Source organism: Chelonia mydas, chromosome 3 (genome assembly GCF_015237465.2).
Source record: "Chelonia mydas isolate rCheMyd1 chromosome 3, rCheMyd1.pri.v2, whole genome shotgun sequence".
Taxonomy (NCBI): domain Eukaryota; kingdom Metazoa; phylum Chordata; order Testudines; family Cheloniidae; genus Chelonia; species Chelonia mydas.
Window position 1 is genome coordinate 90,112,693 of NC_057851.1, and position 18,514 is coordinate 90,131,206.

Below are 18,514 nucleotides of genomic sequence, written 5' to 3' on the forward strand. Positions count from 1 at the left end.
CTAGCTCATCCAAATGTAACTTGCTAATCTAAACACTGCGTGCACACAAGTGCTACCTAAAACTTTTTTCTAATCTTGATATGATAAAAATAAAGCTAATAATTGAGTTAGATCATGTTCTTCCTATAGGAAAGGAATAACAAATGCACAACTGGCAAATGATTGGCTCTCACTGTCTCTTTTCTAATTTACAGCATGGACTCAAAGAAGAAATGTATTTCCAAACACCTCTTGGTACTAAGTCATTTGAAGAACACTATAATTAAATTCTCTAGTTTGATGTTGTGGATAAAACACTTCGTCTCCCACCCTCACACTCGTATCTCCAGATGCCCAAATGAAAAACTTGGTTTAAATAATATGAAGGATTTGAATGAAACTCAGAAAACCCAGGAAATTCTAAATTCAGGGTGAAAAGAATCAGTTCTCCTAGGTTCTCTTCCCCTGGCATACTGTTAACACTCTGTAACTCAGACTTTCCAGCCTAACCTTGTGAGCTATTGTAGATATTGGTGTTACCAGGTATTAATTAATATTTGCAATCCTTGGAGAAAAAACAGCTATGTAAACTCTATGGTAAGTACTATTATTTACATGTTAATCATTTCATTTATTATAACTATCATGGGCATGCAGATTATTGTGCAGACTAATAGTACGTCAAATTATAAGAACATTCAAATGATAATGAAAGCATTTTTAAAATAACAGAAGTTCAAAAATGTCTTAAACTGTTAAACCTTTAGGGTTTTTGCAACCTCTTCTCCTTTTATTCATAAATAAGGTTCTAGTTAGGGTTCTGACTGTGGAGCCCTTGCTCACTATAGTGAGCAGTTACTCATGGGCAGAGTCCTAAGAAATTCAATGGGATTACTAATGTGAGTAAATACTTGCCAATGTAAGTAAGCACTACACAGTCTGGTCTAAATTCTAACATACCCTTACTGAATCCTCTACACACCAAAAAAATCTAAAAGAATCTAAAGATCACACATCTTTAAATAGTCCCAGCTGCTACTCTGACTTCAATTCCCTAAAGTAATTGAATTAAAAATACTCCCATATAAAATGATAAATTAAAGTGAATGATAAATACTCCCAAATAAAAAATACTCCCACTCTTTGGAACTGAATTACTGAAAAACCTCTGCTTCAACACGTGGAGATGAAGATTCACTAAAACGCATGAGAACCTATCTGGGTAGGCTTTTGAAACTGAACTGGAAAGTAAAAACAATAACAAGTGAAAATAGCATTCAAGACACAATTTAATTCATGTTTATTTTCACTGTGTACAGAAGGTGGAGCCAAATTCTCAAGTATCTATAGACACATTCTTCATTCCCTGCTTGAAATGCTCTTCTGACTGGCTTTTTCATTTATATGACTGCTTTGATGGAGGGTGGTTTGTTCAGAAGGGGTGGACATTAGCCAGAATCAGTTACACTGATCAGTTAATTTTTTATTTGAACAAAGCCACCACTTTTCAATCTTTAAGTTCTCTTCATTAAGTTCTGCTAGCACAGTCAAAAGGAATCAGAGGCACCATTCATTACCCTCCCCACATTCTGTCCACCAACCAGCGAATAAAATTGGGGTGAGTTAGTATGTCACGGGATGTGGCATGAGAAGGGGGCAAGCAGCACTGAGTACACTGCCATGAGTGAGTAGTGGTGTCAGCTCAGTTGTGAAGAATGCTGTTCAGTTGCATGCTGTGATACTTGGAGTGGGGTGGGGAGAGCCACATCCCCTGCAGCCCGTCCTCACTTCAAACCTCGAGTTACTTCAGTAACACCTGTTGTAATTTTTTTTAAAAAAAAACCCTGAATTTAATTGTTCTTACTGCTTAAACAGTATTTCAGAAAGACTAGAGAAAGGTGTTGTCCTGGGAGTTAGTAGATCTCCGTTCTAGTTCTGTCTTTATCAATAGCTGGCAGTGTGGCCATGGGCAAGCTGCTTAATTTCTCCATATTTTAGTTTCCCTATGTGTTAAAATACTTCATACTACATAGCTTATAGGAGTAGAGTAAGGCTTAACTTTCACTGATGTTTGTAAAACACTCTGAGATCCTAGACAGATGTCAGGATAGAATCTCAAAATATTACTACAGCAGGAGTGACAGTGATTGTTATTGTTAAGGTTGAATAAAGAATTCTATTAACCACCTGGTTTTAGTCACTTCTAACTTTTGGAAACCTTCAGCTGAAATTCTTCAGTCTTGATCTCTGCCCAAAGATGATACCCTATATATTTTTAATTGTAATGTTTGATTCAAAAATAGTTTACCTGATTTTGAGTAAAAGGAGAGTAAAAAACATTAGAAAAGATTGTTGCTACCTTTTTTGAACAGCCCTACAGTCACAACACCTTGTGGGTAGAAAGGAATGGCAATAATGCTTGCTAAGAAGGAATCTTTTGAATGTCCCAATTGTTTTTCATTCTCAGTAAATATTTATATAATAGTAGCACCCAAAGGATTGGGGCCCGAGTGTGCTGTACAAGCAGAGAAAAGAGACAATCCCTGCCCCTTGGGTTTACAATCTAAAGATTTTTGGCTTGTATTTGACCAAGTAATGACCTTTTGAAATTCATAAGCTGTGCATTTTGTGGTGCTCCCTCCTGCAGTCCTAAATTGTGTGGGATAAGGTCTTCTGGGTGGATTCTAGGCCAATGGTCCTAGATTATGGAAATTACCAGGGTTTTGACCAATTTGTTGAACGCAAGCAGAACTTCAAAGCTATGAAGAATATAATTCTTCCTTTTCTTAATTTCACAAAATAAAACCAAAACACGACTATTCTAAAAAAATGTTAAGGTTGCACATTTAAGCACTAAGATAAGTAAGATACCATGCACAGTTATGGTAACATGCATTCTGAATTACCAACCCTCCATCAGCAAGACATGGGACATTGCAGCTCTGCACCAACCATAACCCTAAGCATACAACAAAGAATGATGTTGAAATTTTTCTGGTCATCTAGGGTCATAGTTAAGTTACTTTCCTGGTTAGAGGCCTAATTCCCCTGTAATGCACAACTGGTGCTGTGCATGCGTGCACAGCTGAGTGTACTTTGCATTGAATGGCCTCATTCTCTGAACCACAGTTAAGGAGGGCTGAGCAGTACAGGGGAGTACAGTGAAGTTAGATTTGCAGTCAACACACTCAGGCTTTGTCTACACTCCTCACCTTTTAGTGACACAGTGTAGCTGCTGTTTGTTGGCAGGAGAGAGCTTTCCTGCCGACAAAAAAACTTCCACCCTCAACGAGTGGCAGCAGCCTTGTTGGCAGGGGAGTGCTCCTGCCGACAAACGCTGTTCACACACTGGTGCTTTTCATTGGTAAAACTTTTGTCGTTCGGGGTGCGGGGGTTAACACCCTTGAACAACAAAAGTTTTGCAGACAAAGTTTCAGTGCAGACAAAGCCGCATGCTCAGATTGCAGCTCAGGAAGAATGTGCTATGCATCCACAGCACCAGTAGGATAGTGACACCCCTTTGCTCTGAGTGGGTCTTAGAAGTCAATGGGAAATTTTTGCCTCTGTAATGTCCACCAATTTGGACAAACAGATTTTAACATCAGTGACCTGATAGACATATTAATACTATATTTCAAATGAAACTCCACTATTCAGCCTTTCTTGGTGAACTAGTTGATTAAAAAAATAGCATCTTTTAGAATAAAGCCTTTGTGTAGAATTATATATTTTCACCATACCATATGTGTGTGTAATAAATAGAAAAGGAATACTGGACTGAGTGCTGTATTAAAGACAATAAATATTAAATAAACTGTCAGAATGTGTAGTTAATTTCCTCTCTGATAAATCTGAATCCTGGACAGAAAAAATTGAAACAGAACTGCAGTCTCTGAACTGTTGCCCTAATATAAAGGATCTTACTCCAGTGATGACTGAACAGAGAATTAAAAGAAATACTGCATAAATTGCCTCTGAGTTTTAGTCACAATGATCTATGTAACAGAAGCTGAGTGAGGATAAAATGTTTGAGTAGGAACCTGAACTTGCCTGCACTGGTTGCATTCTAGCCTGCCAGATCAAACCCAGACATGTTCCACAGAAATAGCATTGCCACGCTCAAGTGTTGCTTCATGACATCATGACTTATGCTTCAAAATGCAAACATCATCAGATGGCAAGACTGGTCCCAATACTCCATGCTCTAAGATCTCATTCCAAAAAAGTGAAAGATGTTTGGGTTCAATAACAGAAAATCTCCATGTGAGATCCCACATCCATCTTTTCACTCACCCCCTAGTCCTTCTTAGATAGGAACAGACCTACAAATATCACAGCTCTGACATCCTTCAAAATTTCTGCTGAACACTGAGGAATCTGACTGGAGGGCAGCTGTGTGAAAATGTTCACTTGGTTTGAAAAAGTTAGTTTAATTTGTCACACAAATAAAGGTGAGTGGAATTTTGGCCCCTTTTCTGGCAGAGCTGGTAAAATCGAGCTGTTAAACATGAATTCAGTGACAAGTCTAATTCTTAAAGAGACATTGGCAAGGTATTTGCCATAAAATAACAATAATAATAATCTTTCTTATTTCTTTATAATGTCCTGTTGGAAGTTTGAAACAGAACACTTTCCTTTCAGAGGGCAATGCCAAGTATTACATTTACTATTACCAAATTTCTTTTTCTTATAGTGCTTATATGCACTGGCTCATTATTGTATGGTTACACTATGAAGTTGGGTTGCTGACATTTACTGTTGGTTTATTTAGGTGGAGAAACACTTCCAAGCTTTTCTTTTGAGAACGACATGCATGAAGAATTACAAAGACCTTCCAGACAGATATAGGAGAAAAAAATAAGGTATGGCAAATTTTGGCCCAAGGACCCTGAAAGTCTCTCATATAGATTACAGCACTGTATTCCAGCATGCCAGACTGTAGAGGAGAATCTGATTCCCTTTCAAATTAAGGCAATCTTCAGGAGGAACAACACTTCCACCAATGGCAAACTCCAAGCCACTCCAAATCTTCTCACCCACCTTAGTAGGTGTGGGGCCTTCTGGGTCCAGCTGATAATCCCATGGTCACCTAATGAGGTTTGTATCCATACTCCACTTAATAACTAAAGTCTATACTAGGTTGCATTAGGAACATTTTATTTACTTAAGTGGCTATCCTCACCCATATTCAGGGAGGGAGGGAAGAAGGGACCAAACCCCATGGCTTGTAAATTATTTTAACTTTCAGCAAGGGCCCAGGGCCCTCTAATGCACATAGCCCCAGTCCTCTTACCCAGATGCTCTCCCTCTTCAGAGTTAAAGTTCCCAGTAAAGGAAAAACAATACTCACAGGGCTTGGTGACTACAATAACTAAAAAACACCTCACACAACAGACCAATATCAAGGGAAACCAGACAAGATAGAGAATCAAGTGTATCAGGCTGTGGCGGCAGGAAAAGGAGGGTTTAGGGGTATATAGATAACCCATGTGTTATCTTTTTAAAACAGGAGACAGTGTGAACACTGAACTGGGAGTCAGTATATTTGGGTTCCTTTGCCAGTCATGCCACTAACCTGCTGTGTGTCTGTGGACAAATATCTTTGCCTTATTTTCCCCATCTGAGTAATGATACTTACCTTAATCTATAAAGTACTTTGAAAGCTATGGGTAGAAAGCACTCTATAAGAGCTAAGCAAAAGACTATGATATTATCCATGCTTAGGGTTACATGGTTTGACATCCATAGTTCCAAGAAGAAGATGAGTAGGAAACTTTACCCAAAATCAGGGATGAACACCAAAATGGCTATTATTTTACCTTCTCCCTGTTATAAGTCTTTTAAGTGAGACCAGAAGCTGTGAACCCTGAATGGATCCAGAAGTACCCTTCCCTGAGGATTAGGGCCCAAAATGAACCTGAAAAACTCTAAGTGTAGAAAGAAAAGGAGTACTTGTGGCACCTTAGAGACTAACCAGTTTATTTGAGCATGAGCTCCACAATATGCTATGCATCCGATGAAGTGAGCTGTAGCTCACGAAAGCTCATGCTCAAATAAACTGGTTAGTCTCTAAGGTGCCACAAGTACTCCTTTTCTTTTTACGAATACAGACTAACACGGCTGTTACTCTAAGTGTAGAGCATCACAGAAGAATGGTCATGGGGAGCTGTCCAACCACTTGGAGCTGTTGGAGTAGTAGTTAAATCATCCTAGTCATTGCCCAGGCCAGGGCAATAAAGGAGCCAACACCACATGATACAGAAAAATACAAATAAAATTCCTAATGTAGTGTCCAGAATGGTCCAGTTCATATGGACACTTGTTTGACTCTGTGTCTGAGAAACCTCACCATAATGGACAGTACAAAATTTGCTGTGTTTTACAGAGAAAGCATTTTGTTGTAAGGGGGTTTATCGCAATCAGGTCGGGGCAAAAGCCATTTTGGCTTCAATCCAGTTGGAAGGGTCTTTTTTCTTTTTCTTGTGCGCATTCAGTGAAATGAACTGAAATACTGTGATTACTCAGTGCTGCTCACTATTTGAGATTGAATGCCCTGCATTATTTTGTGGGTGTTGTACTGAAATTTCCTGGCATGAGTTTTCTGGAATGTAAGTTCACTGCTCCCCTGGAATCTTCACCAAAATATAATGTGCTGTGCATCTCTTGAGGCAACCAGAGGGCTGAAAAAGTACATTAACAAACACACTGTTACTTTCTGTTGAGCACCTAAGGGAAATGGAAGCAAGTAAACTAAAGATATGCAAAGAAACTAAAGATAAACTTCTTATGCAGTGACTGCCACTCCACAGGGAGGAGAATGAAGAGGGCAAAATAGACTATCCCAAGCCAGAGCCTGGCAGGCTGGCTCAGGTTACAAATTGATTCCTCTCACTCTGTTCCCTTTCCTAAGACTCCACACTCCTTAAGAAAGTTAAACCACCTCATTTGTCCCAGGTAACCCTGAGTCCTATTCTGGATAAACTACCACTCAGTGTATCACTTAGTATATCTCAAATATTCCTTACTGAGTGACTCTTCATTTGTTCAACTTCAATACACTCAAAACTCTCTCCTTTATTCCAAAATGTTTTCTGCTGTCTCTTCTTGCTTTTCCTCCTCCCCCTTTTCTCCTCCCCATTCCCTAGCTTTCCCTCCTCTCCCCTCCTCCCTTCAGTGGCTGGTTAAAAGCTCTCCCAGTGTTCCAAGTTTGAAAAAACCTTTTTTTACGAGGTATCAGCACTTTTCTTTCATTAGTGGGCAAGGAAGGATGAAAACTACAAAACAGCAGTAGACTTTTAAAGTTTAAATAGACAGGTCTGAAAGCCTGAACTTGCTTTTCCATTTTAGCTCACTCTTCCAAAGAGGCACTTGTTTGCTTGCTTCTCTGATCATCAGCAGGGGTAAGTTGGAAAGTTTTTACTTTGTTTGATTTCAGGAGTTTTCTATTGTTTTCCCCATTATTGGAGTATTTAAACCACAACTGTACAAAACAGCACAACATTTGTAAAGAAGTTATCCAGTTAACATTTCTGGAGATTTATTGTTTGTTTTTGTTACATTTTGAACATTTCTCTAAATAATTTTAATTTTCAACTACTAACCTAGTTCTACAACAGGTAAACTGTGGCAAAACTTCATCTGCAAAACTGGATTATGAGACTCTCTATTGGATTTTGGTAAAATAATTCAATGTGCACAATTTTCTAGGTCTAAATTTGCTAGTTTACTTTTAAATTGTTATTTTTTCTTAATCAGTGTGCCGGAATCCCTTGTTGCACTGAAAAGGTCTCAGAAGTTAATAACAGAGAGACTGTATACTAAGTGTTTCCCATTTGTCCCCCATGCATTTTGCTTTCATATGGCAATCTTGATTGATGTTTAATAGTTTGTGCAAAGCAAGGTTCTTAATTAGTTGCTTTGTTAAAATTCTGCTGGTACTAATCTGGTGACTTTCACATGGTCTTGCTGATTTTTTTCTCCCTTCTTTTAAATGGATGTGACAAAATCCAGAAGTGTGTTTAAGGATTTCTTTAAACCCAGTTTGTGTATAGTTAGTCTGTGTTAGCAACCCCAGTGAGGGATTTTAGAGGAGCCCTGCAGCACTCAGGCATCCGCCTCACCACGCTGGCAATGCCTGTGCAAGTTCTGTAAGGGAAACAGTCTGAGAATAGTCCCAATATGTGTCAGGATACATTTCCAATAATCTGCCTTGAATGCTGTAGTACAGGACTGAAGAGGAACGGAATTCTTGGGCAGCATCTTTCACAGAAGTGACTCTTGTCTGAAGTTATAACAGATTGCAAGACTCTGGTGTGATTCTTTATTGTTGTTGTTGCATGGGTGCTTGCCAGTAATTAAAGAACAAAACAAGGGGGATGAAGAAGGGACTTCAGTGGAACATCACAATTGTGTTTTATTGTGCCCAGCTAGGATTTCCCCACATCTGTCCTAATGTAACTGACTGGCCCTGCAGTTTGGGGTATTTTCCTAACAGAATGTTCACTGAGAGTCTTCTAAGTGAGTTTCATTAAAACCAACAACAAAGCAGACCTGAGAAACAACTCATGTCTCTGATTTCTCTGTGTCTGTGCGCATGGAGGGAACTTGCACTGAGCCTTTCATCTTGCCATCTTAACATCTGGACAGCACACACTGCGCTGTAGAACTCCTGAAGTCCCCTGACTTTGAAATGTTTACTGAAGTGTTTCCCTCAGAACCTTCAAAGCTAAACATTGGCACTGACCCATGATACCTAACAAGCAAATACAAATAGGAGAAGGATGAGCAACGGGCTGAGTTCAAATGGGGAAAAGGAAGGAGCAATGGATTTGATTTGTAGCAAATATGTGTATATACACACACTAAATATTGTAAAATGCTTTCAGCTCTCATTTGTATCAAGCCTGAAAAACGAGTACAGTCTGATGCTGAAATCAAATGCACCTCAGTTTAGGTAAAAAGACACTTGTGGGATTGGAAGTCTATGCAGTGTTCCTAGTGAAACAAATAATATTCCCTCCACCCTTTGAATATGGGCACCTGGATACACATTTATATCACATTTCCTTTGCAGGCTTCCTTATTTGAAAACTTATACATGTTAAACATACAGGATCAAATTCATGCCTACAGTACGTGGATGCAGCTTTCACTGATTTCAAAGGGATCTGCAGCGACTTACACCACAGATAAATTTGAACCAAAACATGAATGCATGGTTCATAGGCTGTTAATGGGTTTCATAAGCTGGAGACCTGACTTGTACAACTGGAAGTTCTTGTGTTTTTTCGGTCTTGCATTTGGTCCCTCTGTAAAGCTCCATAGAGGTAGATTGGGTAGAAAAGAATGAGATAGATGTAGAAAGAGCAGCTAAAGATGGAGGAGAGAATCCATCAGTGGTTATTAGTACTGGAAGCTTGGAAAAGAAAACAAATGACCAGTTATGACTGTTGAGCACCAATTACTGTGCAACCATTTAGGGTGCCCTCTCTGTCTTGGTGGGTGAAATTCTCTATCCCTGACATGCATCTACAGACCTACAGATGGACTCTACCTTCCCAGTGGAATGTAAGAGTACCATTTCCCTAACCTTTGTGAGACTGAATACATGCAACATTAAAAAAAAAAAATCCTCAACCCCAAGTCTCGTGCATCTTAGCTCCTTTCCCTCAGCTGTCGGCTGCTCTTGGGGAAGGCTCACAGTGATCGATGCTCAAGGGGAAGGAATCCTCTCAAAGGCTCTGTTTTCTATTAGTTATTTATTTCTATTTGCGTTTCAAGGGCAGGCTTTTGCAGGAGTTTAGGGGAGGGCCAGAGCTCTTAGCCCATTTCCTAAACGCTCTTGCAGCTGTACAGCCCCATTTCAGATCCCACACACTTACTGCACTGCAGCCCTGTGCCTGATCTACTCATTACCATGTGACCTACTGACACTGCAGTCAGACCTGGACTCTTTAGCAGGGCACTCAGAGTACCCTATTCCCCCTGGAAAATATGAACCACATGACATGATGAATGTCTTCCATAAAAAAAAGTTCTCAAATTTCTCAATTGTGATGTATAGATCAAATTTCTTTTACATGTGGCCATCCAAAACTCATACAGATGAATATTGTCATAGTTCTTTCTTCTGTACAGCATAGTCTCTGTCTCTACACACACACACACACACACTCTAGAACCGAGAAGAAATCCATCTACTAAAATGCTTTACAGTCCAAGTTTTGTATTAGCCATCTCAAAACACGCTATATCATCACATAAAATAGTAATGAGTAAGAACTTAGGCTACTTCATGCCAGTCCCATAGTTAAGTACCTTGCTGAATTTGGGGGTCTGACTATTTATCAGTTATATCAGCCACTGTGCTATGATGCAATCATTCCATTAGGATGACATTGCTAAAAGCAGTCTAAATCATAAAAGGTAAGAGATATTAGAGGCTGCTCACTAAAGGAGATCTTTAGTTTTAAAGCAATTTAAAGCAGTAAGAACATTTAAATAGTTGTTCATTGCAGAAATAGAGAAAAACTCTTTGTAATATCTGGTAAACAAATAGTGTAAATTCATTAATAGAAATGCTCTTTTGGTACACTGAAAGTAAGCAACGTAGATTCAGTCAATGAATTTTCTCTGCAACAAACTGAAATACTGTGCTTCATAGAACAATAGTCTCTACTTAAGCAAAGGAATAATATGTTTGTGCCATTTCAAGGTTATCTGCTTAACAGCACACTGTTATGATTTGATGTAAGTGTTTTAGCACTGGCAAATGCTAAAGGGTAATTGATCTCTTTTTTTAAAAAAAAAATTTGCTTTTCAGAACTATGTATAAGTAATTCAAGCAAGGAATGTGTCCTCCTGGAGTTTGTATTGCCAGAGGATATAATGAAACTTAACAATTTTGCATGCTGAAACAAATTGGAAAATAGGCAATAAATTCTAAAAATACTGCAGGTGTGGGATTAAGTAAGTCAAAACTGGAGTATATCATCCTATATTAAGGGACCCGAGTGGAGTGTAATTAAAAAGCAAGCAGCCTATAACTGCCTAGAAATAACACCTCTTCTGTTTTTTTAATCATACTTTTAATCTGAAATAACATTTACACTGTAATGAAATCCACTGAGCCTGGGGAAAGCCTGCTAATGCAGTATTTTCAAATCATTCAAAAACTGGCTAATAAAATCAAGAAGCTATTATTTGAAGAAAAAAAATCCTTGCTTTTGTCCATTTCCATAGTTAGGACATGGAGAAAGGAGTTTGCCTTTTAAACAAACTTAATATATTATGCACCACAACAGATTGTTTTCTGTTTCAACAATTATAGCTTGAGAAGCAGTGTTTTACTGAGGTAGCATAACCTGCCAGCTTTTATGATAAAAAAATTTGCTGCTGGGCTCATAATCTTTTTTCAGAGACCCTTAAATGAATGTGTCAGTCTCCTTCTCAATCAAAATGGACCAGTGAGGACAAACACCTTTCCCCAGAACTAACATGGGAAGGCAAATAAATACTTCCTAGAATCTCCCTTGTAGAGGTTGATACATGGCCTCTTGTGCTAAATTCTAAAAGAGGCCTGATTCTTCAAAGGACTACTTGCATGAGAAAGAGCTAATCTTGTGAGGGGGTTTAAAGGTTATTATGGGGAGTCCTTCTTCATATCCTTAGGAGGATGTCCATGTGGGTTAAGGAGGTTAGAAGGAACTCAAGGATAAGAGACAGCAACCACAAGTAGGTCCTTTAAACTCTTGCCTCTTCTTGCTCCCTCAGCCTGCTGCCTGTGGGAAGGAGGTGGTGCCAGTTAATTTATTTAACAGCAATTACTATGGTTAAGGTTGCCAAACAGTTTCCATTATAACCTCCTGTTTTCCTTCACTCCTAACTTTCCTAAAAATTATCTTCAGGGGCTGAAATGTCCTATTCTAAGTCTATGGTGGTTTTTTTTCCCCCCGAGAAAGTTTAAAGAAAACAGTTTCAATCATTTCTGGATTACGAATATGTGAAATGTAGAACTTGGCAAGTCAATAGCCCTTACTGAGGAGTACATCCCTAATCCACTGTGAAAGAAACTGGTTAGAAGTTAATAAAGTTATGAATATTGGAAAATCTTTTACTCAGTTTGCGTGGTACTAAATATCACTATCTGACAAATCATGCTTCCAAAGGGATGCTTCTTTTAGGTGCAAAATTTTCAATGCCGGTTAGATGTTCCAGGATACAGATTTCTAGGTAGGTTAACATGTACCATTTGGCCAAAGGCAACAGTGCTTGTTACCTCTGCCAGGAATCAAGCATGCAAAATTGACCATTTCATTACATTTTAAGGTATTTGTGTATTTGCAGATATGCTGCATAAGGTACACATAATCTAGAAATGGACACTTCAATATCAAATTGAGAGAGACAGTTAAACTAGCCTTATTTCAAACTTCTTGAAATGCATACCTATTACTTGCACACTGCAGGGCTGGCGCATTAGTTGAAGGCACCCATGTGATATTTATATGGTTAACAATGGGGGAGATAGGAAGGATTTGCTTTCCTTTTTGTTCCATTATTTCCTTTTTCTCTTTCAAAAAAAATATAGAAATTTAAATGCAGAAATTACGTAAACACAAGGCTAAAAACAACACAAAATAAGGAAGCCACATAAGTCAGGAAATGCAGACATTAAGGTTTCTTCACTATGTGAACCTTAGCCTGGCTACATTTCATATATTTAATATTTTCTGGTCCTGTTTTCTGTGTTAAATGTATACACTACGAGTCACTTCAAGTTAAGCATGTGTGCAAATATTTTCAGCTTTTGGACCTATATTCTTAAACATATCACATACAGTATACGGAGTGAAAGTTGGCTGAGTTAACTATGCAAAAATAATTTTAACCTATGTATTTTGTGATTTTTATTATTTTAACTGTACAACCTTTCCACTGCTTTTGCATGATATTGCAATGTGTTTTCTTTTCTTTTTGACTGAAGTATGAATGTAGTACTTGTGAAGATTGATCTAGATTGCTGGCCAAGCATTTGAAATATTCTGTTTATCCAGAGAATACTCGGGCAGCGTCAATGCAAACTTCCCCAGACTGCTTCCATATTGAACCTCCACTTTGATCTGGCTCATTCAGGCTTTGGCATCTGTGCTGAGACTATGACAACAAAGATGCCAATTAGTGCCAACTCGGATGGCAACTTTTGTGGTGGTGACTGCTTTCCATTGAAAAGTGGAATGAAATTGGCAAACACATTTCCCATAGGGCACTGAAATACAATGCAATATTTAATTTGTCATATATTTTATTTACATTAAATACAGGCCTACAAATTAAGGAGCTCACCATAAAGCATTTCTCTTCTGTGAGTGTAAATCAGTGTAAATGCAAGTTCCTAGAGCTATACCAGTTAACATTATAGTGGACTGCCAGTTCTACTATCAGCAGAGGATCTGGCTCTATATTTTGTGCATGTGGACTTCCTATAGTGACTCCTGCTTGATACCTCACCAGTGGAACTACTACTATGAAATATTCTCCTTGTTGTAGAAGGAGAGTTTTTCTTGGCCACCTACATATCCCCCTCTATACTAACATCCATGAACCAAGATAAGGACTGTGTTATGGTGGCTTACATGCGTTATAAACCTACAGGTGTGAATACAGTTAACATAGCTTTAATTATTACTATTTTTGTTTTGTTTTTAGCCAGCATCCTGTGAAGATGGGTGACTGGAGTGCCCTGGGAAAACTTCTTGACAAGGTTCAAGCTTATTCTACTGCAGGAGGGAAGGTATGGCTCTCTGTCCTCTTTATTTTCCGCATCTTGCTCTTGGGGACAGCAGTGGAATCAGCCTGGGGAGATGAGCAATCTGCTTTCCGGTGCAACACTCAGCAGCCTGGTTGCGAGAACGTCTGCTATGACAAGTCCTTTCCAATTTCTCATGTGCGCTTCTGGGTTCTGCAGATCATATTTGTGTCTGTGCCTACCCTCTTGTATCTGGCACATGTGTTCTATGTGATGCGGAAAGAAGAGAAACTGAACAAGAGAGAAGAAGAGCTCAAGGGTGTCCAAAATGATGGTGTGAACGTGGAGATGCACCTCAAACAAATAGAGATGAAGAAATTCAAGTATGGAATTGAAGTGCATGGCAAAGTTAAAATGCGAGGAGGACTGCTCCGTACTTACATAATCACCATTCTCTTTAAGTCTATCTTTGAAGTGGCCTTCTTGGTGATACAATGGTACGTCTATGGGTTTAGCCTGAATGCTATTTACACTTGTGAGCGAGAACCATGCCCACACAGAGTGGACTGCTTCCTCTCCCGTCCAACTGAGAAAACCATCTTCATTATCTTCATGCTGGTAGTGTCTTTAGTATCTCTTGCCTTGAACATTATTGAGCTTTTCTATGTGTTCTTCAAGGGTGTCAAGGATCGTGTGAAAGGAAAACCAGACCCCTACTCTCCCACCGGTACTGTGAGTCCTGCCAAGGAATGTGGATCCACAAAATATGCTTATTTCAATGGCTGTTCCTCTCCCACTGCCCCCTTATCACCCATGTCTCCACCAGGCTACAAGCTTGTTACTGGTGACAGGAACAATTCCTCCTGTCGTAACTACAATAAACAAGCCAGTGAGCAAAACTGGGCAAATTACAGTGCTGAGCAGAACAGATTGGGACAGGCTGGCAGCACCATCTCCAACTCTCATGCCCAGCCCTTTGATTTACATGATGATCCCCAGAACACTAAAAAACTGGCATCAGGGCTTGAGCTGCAGCCCCTCACCCTTGTGGACCAAAGGCCACCTAGCAGAGCCAGCAGCCTAGCCAGTAGTAGACCTAGACCTGATGACCTAGAGATCTAACCATTCCGAGCTGCTCAACTATTAAATGAAATGCATTGGAAGATGCATGCAGTGTTCATTTTGTTCCAGTGGAGGTGGTACTTAATAGTCTCAACCAGGAGTTTTTAACAATCATAAACACTTTTAAGTTACTTGGTGTTTTCTGGGGCTCTAGGGGTGGCATGGGGGTGGTACAGTACATATTGGTATTTAAAGCAGCTGATTTAAAGAATTTAAATACTAAGAAAGAAGAGAAGATTAGCCAACATTAAGGTAGGGTTTTGTTTTTCTAGAAAGGATGTAAATGTCTAAATGTGTGTGTGCATAGTGTGTTCATTTCTAAAGTCTTCTGTTGTACTAAAAAAAAAAAGAAATCACTTTTTTCAGAATGAAATGCTGCCTGAAGATGAAGATATGTTTTTCCTGTTGAACAAGTGAAAGACCTAGTATTGTCTTTGATCATTTCCCTGTCAAGAACATTCCATTATTAAAATTTGCACTTTGAAGGTAAACTTCCTCTTTTCATCCTCTTGGCATCAATAGACTTCTTCATGGATAACTTTATATCCTTTGAATCACATCAGTGAAAATTTCAAACAAGGCCCACCAAAATACGTTGATCAGAGGCTTCTCGATTCTTCATACAGGTAGATTTTGTTGTGTGTGGAGTTTGGATGTTCTGCACACCTACATCATTCCTACAGTATCATCCACATTTTGTTTTCTAAAGCAATATTCACATTCAACAGCTCACACATACAGTATAATGAAAGCCTTTTAAAAAACCATTTTGCTACCACTTGCAGATTTAAGAGTTGGAGTCAGACAATCAAGGCACCTTCAGTTATTTCTATCACACATGTATGTGTATTTGGGATTTGTGTGGGGAAGGGGTTTCCCTGGAGACATGCATACATAAGACACACTCACAAGCTTTGAGAAACACACACAGCAAACTTATAGTTGACATTTTCTGATGGTATTTGTGGAGATGTGGGCCACCATGGTGTTTACATTATATGATTCCTGCAGTGCAAATAAAGCACATGTCTGACTTTTTATTTTAATTCAATATCTTATTTTCCATGTATCCTATGATGGATGCTATTACTTTGTTAGGTATGAATAGAGGGTTTTGTTTTGTTTTTTTAAAAGCGCCTAATCCTGTAGATCTTACTCTGGAAAAACTCTCTCGAATGCCAGTGAGAGTATTGCCTGAGCAAGGACTGTATGATCAGGTCCAAAAAGCAGCAGTGGTGCTCTTGCTGGCATGAATGATTTTCTTTTGTAGCTGTTAGAGATGGAAAAGACCTATTAGATCATTTAGTCCTTCTCCCTGTTATGTAATAATTGATGCTTGAATGATAGAGATTGTAGTACTGTAAACAAGCTTTAGTCTTTAATGTGAGAAACTTAGAAGAAATGCTTTGAGTTGGATTAATAATAAAATGTGCCTACATGAATTTTTCAGTAACTGGGTTTTTTTTGTTTTTTGTTTTTGTCCTACACATAATCATATACTCAACTGTAATAGTCTGGTTCAATCCAATGTTGACAGTTAAATCTTTCTAGATGAATTCAGCAATTTTGATGTTTGCACTTAGATTTTGTTTGGAATGAAAGTGAAGCTGAAAGGGTTTCTAAAGAGTACAATTCTAACTAATTTATTTGAAATATATGCTAAAGAAATCTACCAGTTTCTTCAACCACATTGCCTTTTAGCTCAACACAGATCAACCAAGGGAATACATTGCTTGGTTTCATTGCGCAGTAGCACAGATAAAGGGTTTTGTTTAACACATTATACTAATTTGTTTGACATTCCATGTTAAACTACCGTCATGTTCAACTTCATTGCATGTATGCAGCCATAGACCATCAGATCATGTTGTCTGGAGAACATACTTTAGTCAATAAATTTTTAATTTAGTATAAATCAGCTTTCTAATTGTCTTTTTACTTTGACACGATTGTTGTTTATCTTTTGTCTCAAGATTGTGGTGCGATGGAAGGATTCATCCAAGCATTTCCCATATAAAAACAGTTTACATGGGTTTATGTGATGGTTTGTATTGTGGGTACGCACGTGTTTTCAAACTGGATTAACTTAGTTTGATCTGATTTAAACCACCCATGTACACAAGCCGTAAATTTGCTTTGAATTGAAAGTTCACAGTAATCATAGAATCAGATTCTGGTTCCCTGAGTGAAACTAAATTAATGGAATCAGTGGGACCACTCATGCAGAAAGGTGCTAGTCCACTGAATCAGGATGTCAGACTCTGGCCTATAGTTTGGGAATATACATTTAATTATCTGCAAAATAATAAAGGATAGTATCAAGACACAGCTTCTTTTAAAAAAAATCCTTATATATGCTACTAATTTCTTAATTATAGAAGCAGACTCTAGTTTACATTTCACCAGCTATGCTGTTTGTTTACTTCTGCACTGCTCACAATGAAACTAGACTAGTTAGTTTAACTTTCTGGGTAAAATCCTGGCCCCATTATAGTCAATGAGAGTTTTGCCATTGACTTCAAAGGGCACCAGGATTTCTAACCAGTTTCACCTTCTAGTCAGGTCACCCCTGCAGAAAAATATATGCAAGAAGAAGACACCTGAATATTCTGTATGGATCACTCCTTTGAGAAGGAAGAGACAGGAGACAAATGATAGAATCATAGAAATGTAAGGTTGGAGGTCACTTAGCCTATTCCACCACACTAAGGGAGGACCAAGTAAACCTAGACCAACCCTGACAGTTGTTTTTTCCAACCTGTTCATAAAAACCTCCAATGATGGGGATTCCACAATCTCCCTTGGAAGCCTGTTCCAGTACTTAACTATCCTTATAGTTAGAGTTTTTTCTAATATCTAACACAGTACCCCAGCTAAGGCCTCACCAGTGTCGAGTAGAGCAGGATAGGCCTTTGTCTTATATATGACACTCTTGCTAATGCACCCTAAAATTATATTAGTCTTTTTCAAAACTGCATCACATTGTTGACTCATATTCAATCTGTGATCCACTAGAAGCCCAGATCCTTTTCAGCCTAGCCAGTTATTCCCCATTTTGTAGTTGTGCATTTGATTTTTACTTCCCAAGGGTAGTACTTTGCATTTGTTTTTATTGAATTTCATCTTGTTAATTTCAGACCTGGTACACCAGGATATATCAGGTTCTGCTGGAAACATTGTCCCAACAGTGAGGGTCAGACCCGAACTCAGTATCTCTCCCAGTCCCCATTCACTTGCCACGTCACTGTAATTTCAAGCCCCTCTCTAGGGAGTTTTTCAGGAGTGCCAATAGCTTTATTTGCTATTTACATAGTTGTTTGATCTGTCTGTAGGCCTTTTTTTATTTTTTAACATAGCAGATGTCTATCAGCTACCACACCCATCACCCCAATTTTCTATGGAGCCTTTTCTGGCCTTTCCACAGGCTCAGAGGTAGGGGAGCATGTGGTATGCCTAGCTTGACCAAATTCTAGAGAGGTTTTTCCCATTTTTTGTGGGGTTTTTTTGCACTTTTTCTCCTCATTGTGCTGGGCAGAAGTTGGGAGCATCTGGCCTTAGTTTATATTTTCACTTTAAAATACTTTTTTTCTGATTTTCCTGTCTACTGAGGGAAACAGGAAGCTATCCCTGCTGCTGAAAAATGGATGGGGGCAGGTATTACCCAGA

The 18,514-nt window shown here is 38.8% G+C and overlaps 1 protein-coding gene across 1 annotated transcript; it reads left to right on the plus strand.

Annotated features, from left to right (window-relative positions):
- Positions 1–7,120: 7,120 nt before the first annotated feature.
- GJA1 (gap junction protein alpha 1) lies at positions 7,121–16,763 on the plus strand. Its single transcript, XM_007069689.4, has 2 exons — positions 7,121–7,379; positions 13,687–16,763. The coding sequence occupies exon 2, from the start codon at positions 13,703–13,705 to the stop codon at positions 14,846–14,848; it is 1,146 nt and encodes a 381-aa protein (XP_007069751.1). The 5' UTR covers positions 7,121–7,379; positions 13,687–13,702; the 3' UTR covers positions 14,849–16,763.
- Positions 16,764–18,514: the final 1,751 nt, after the last annotated feature.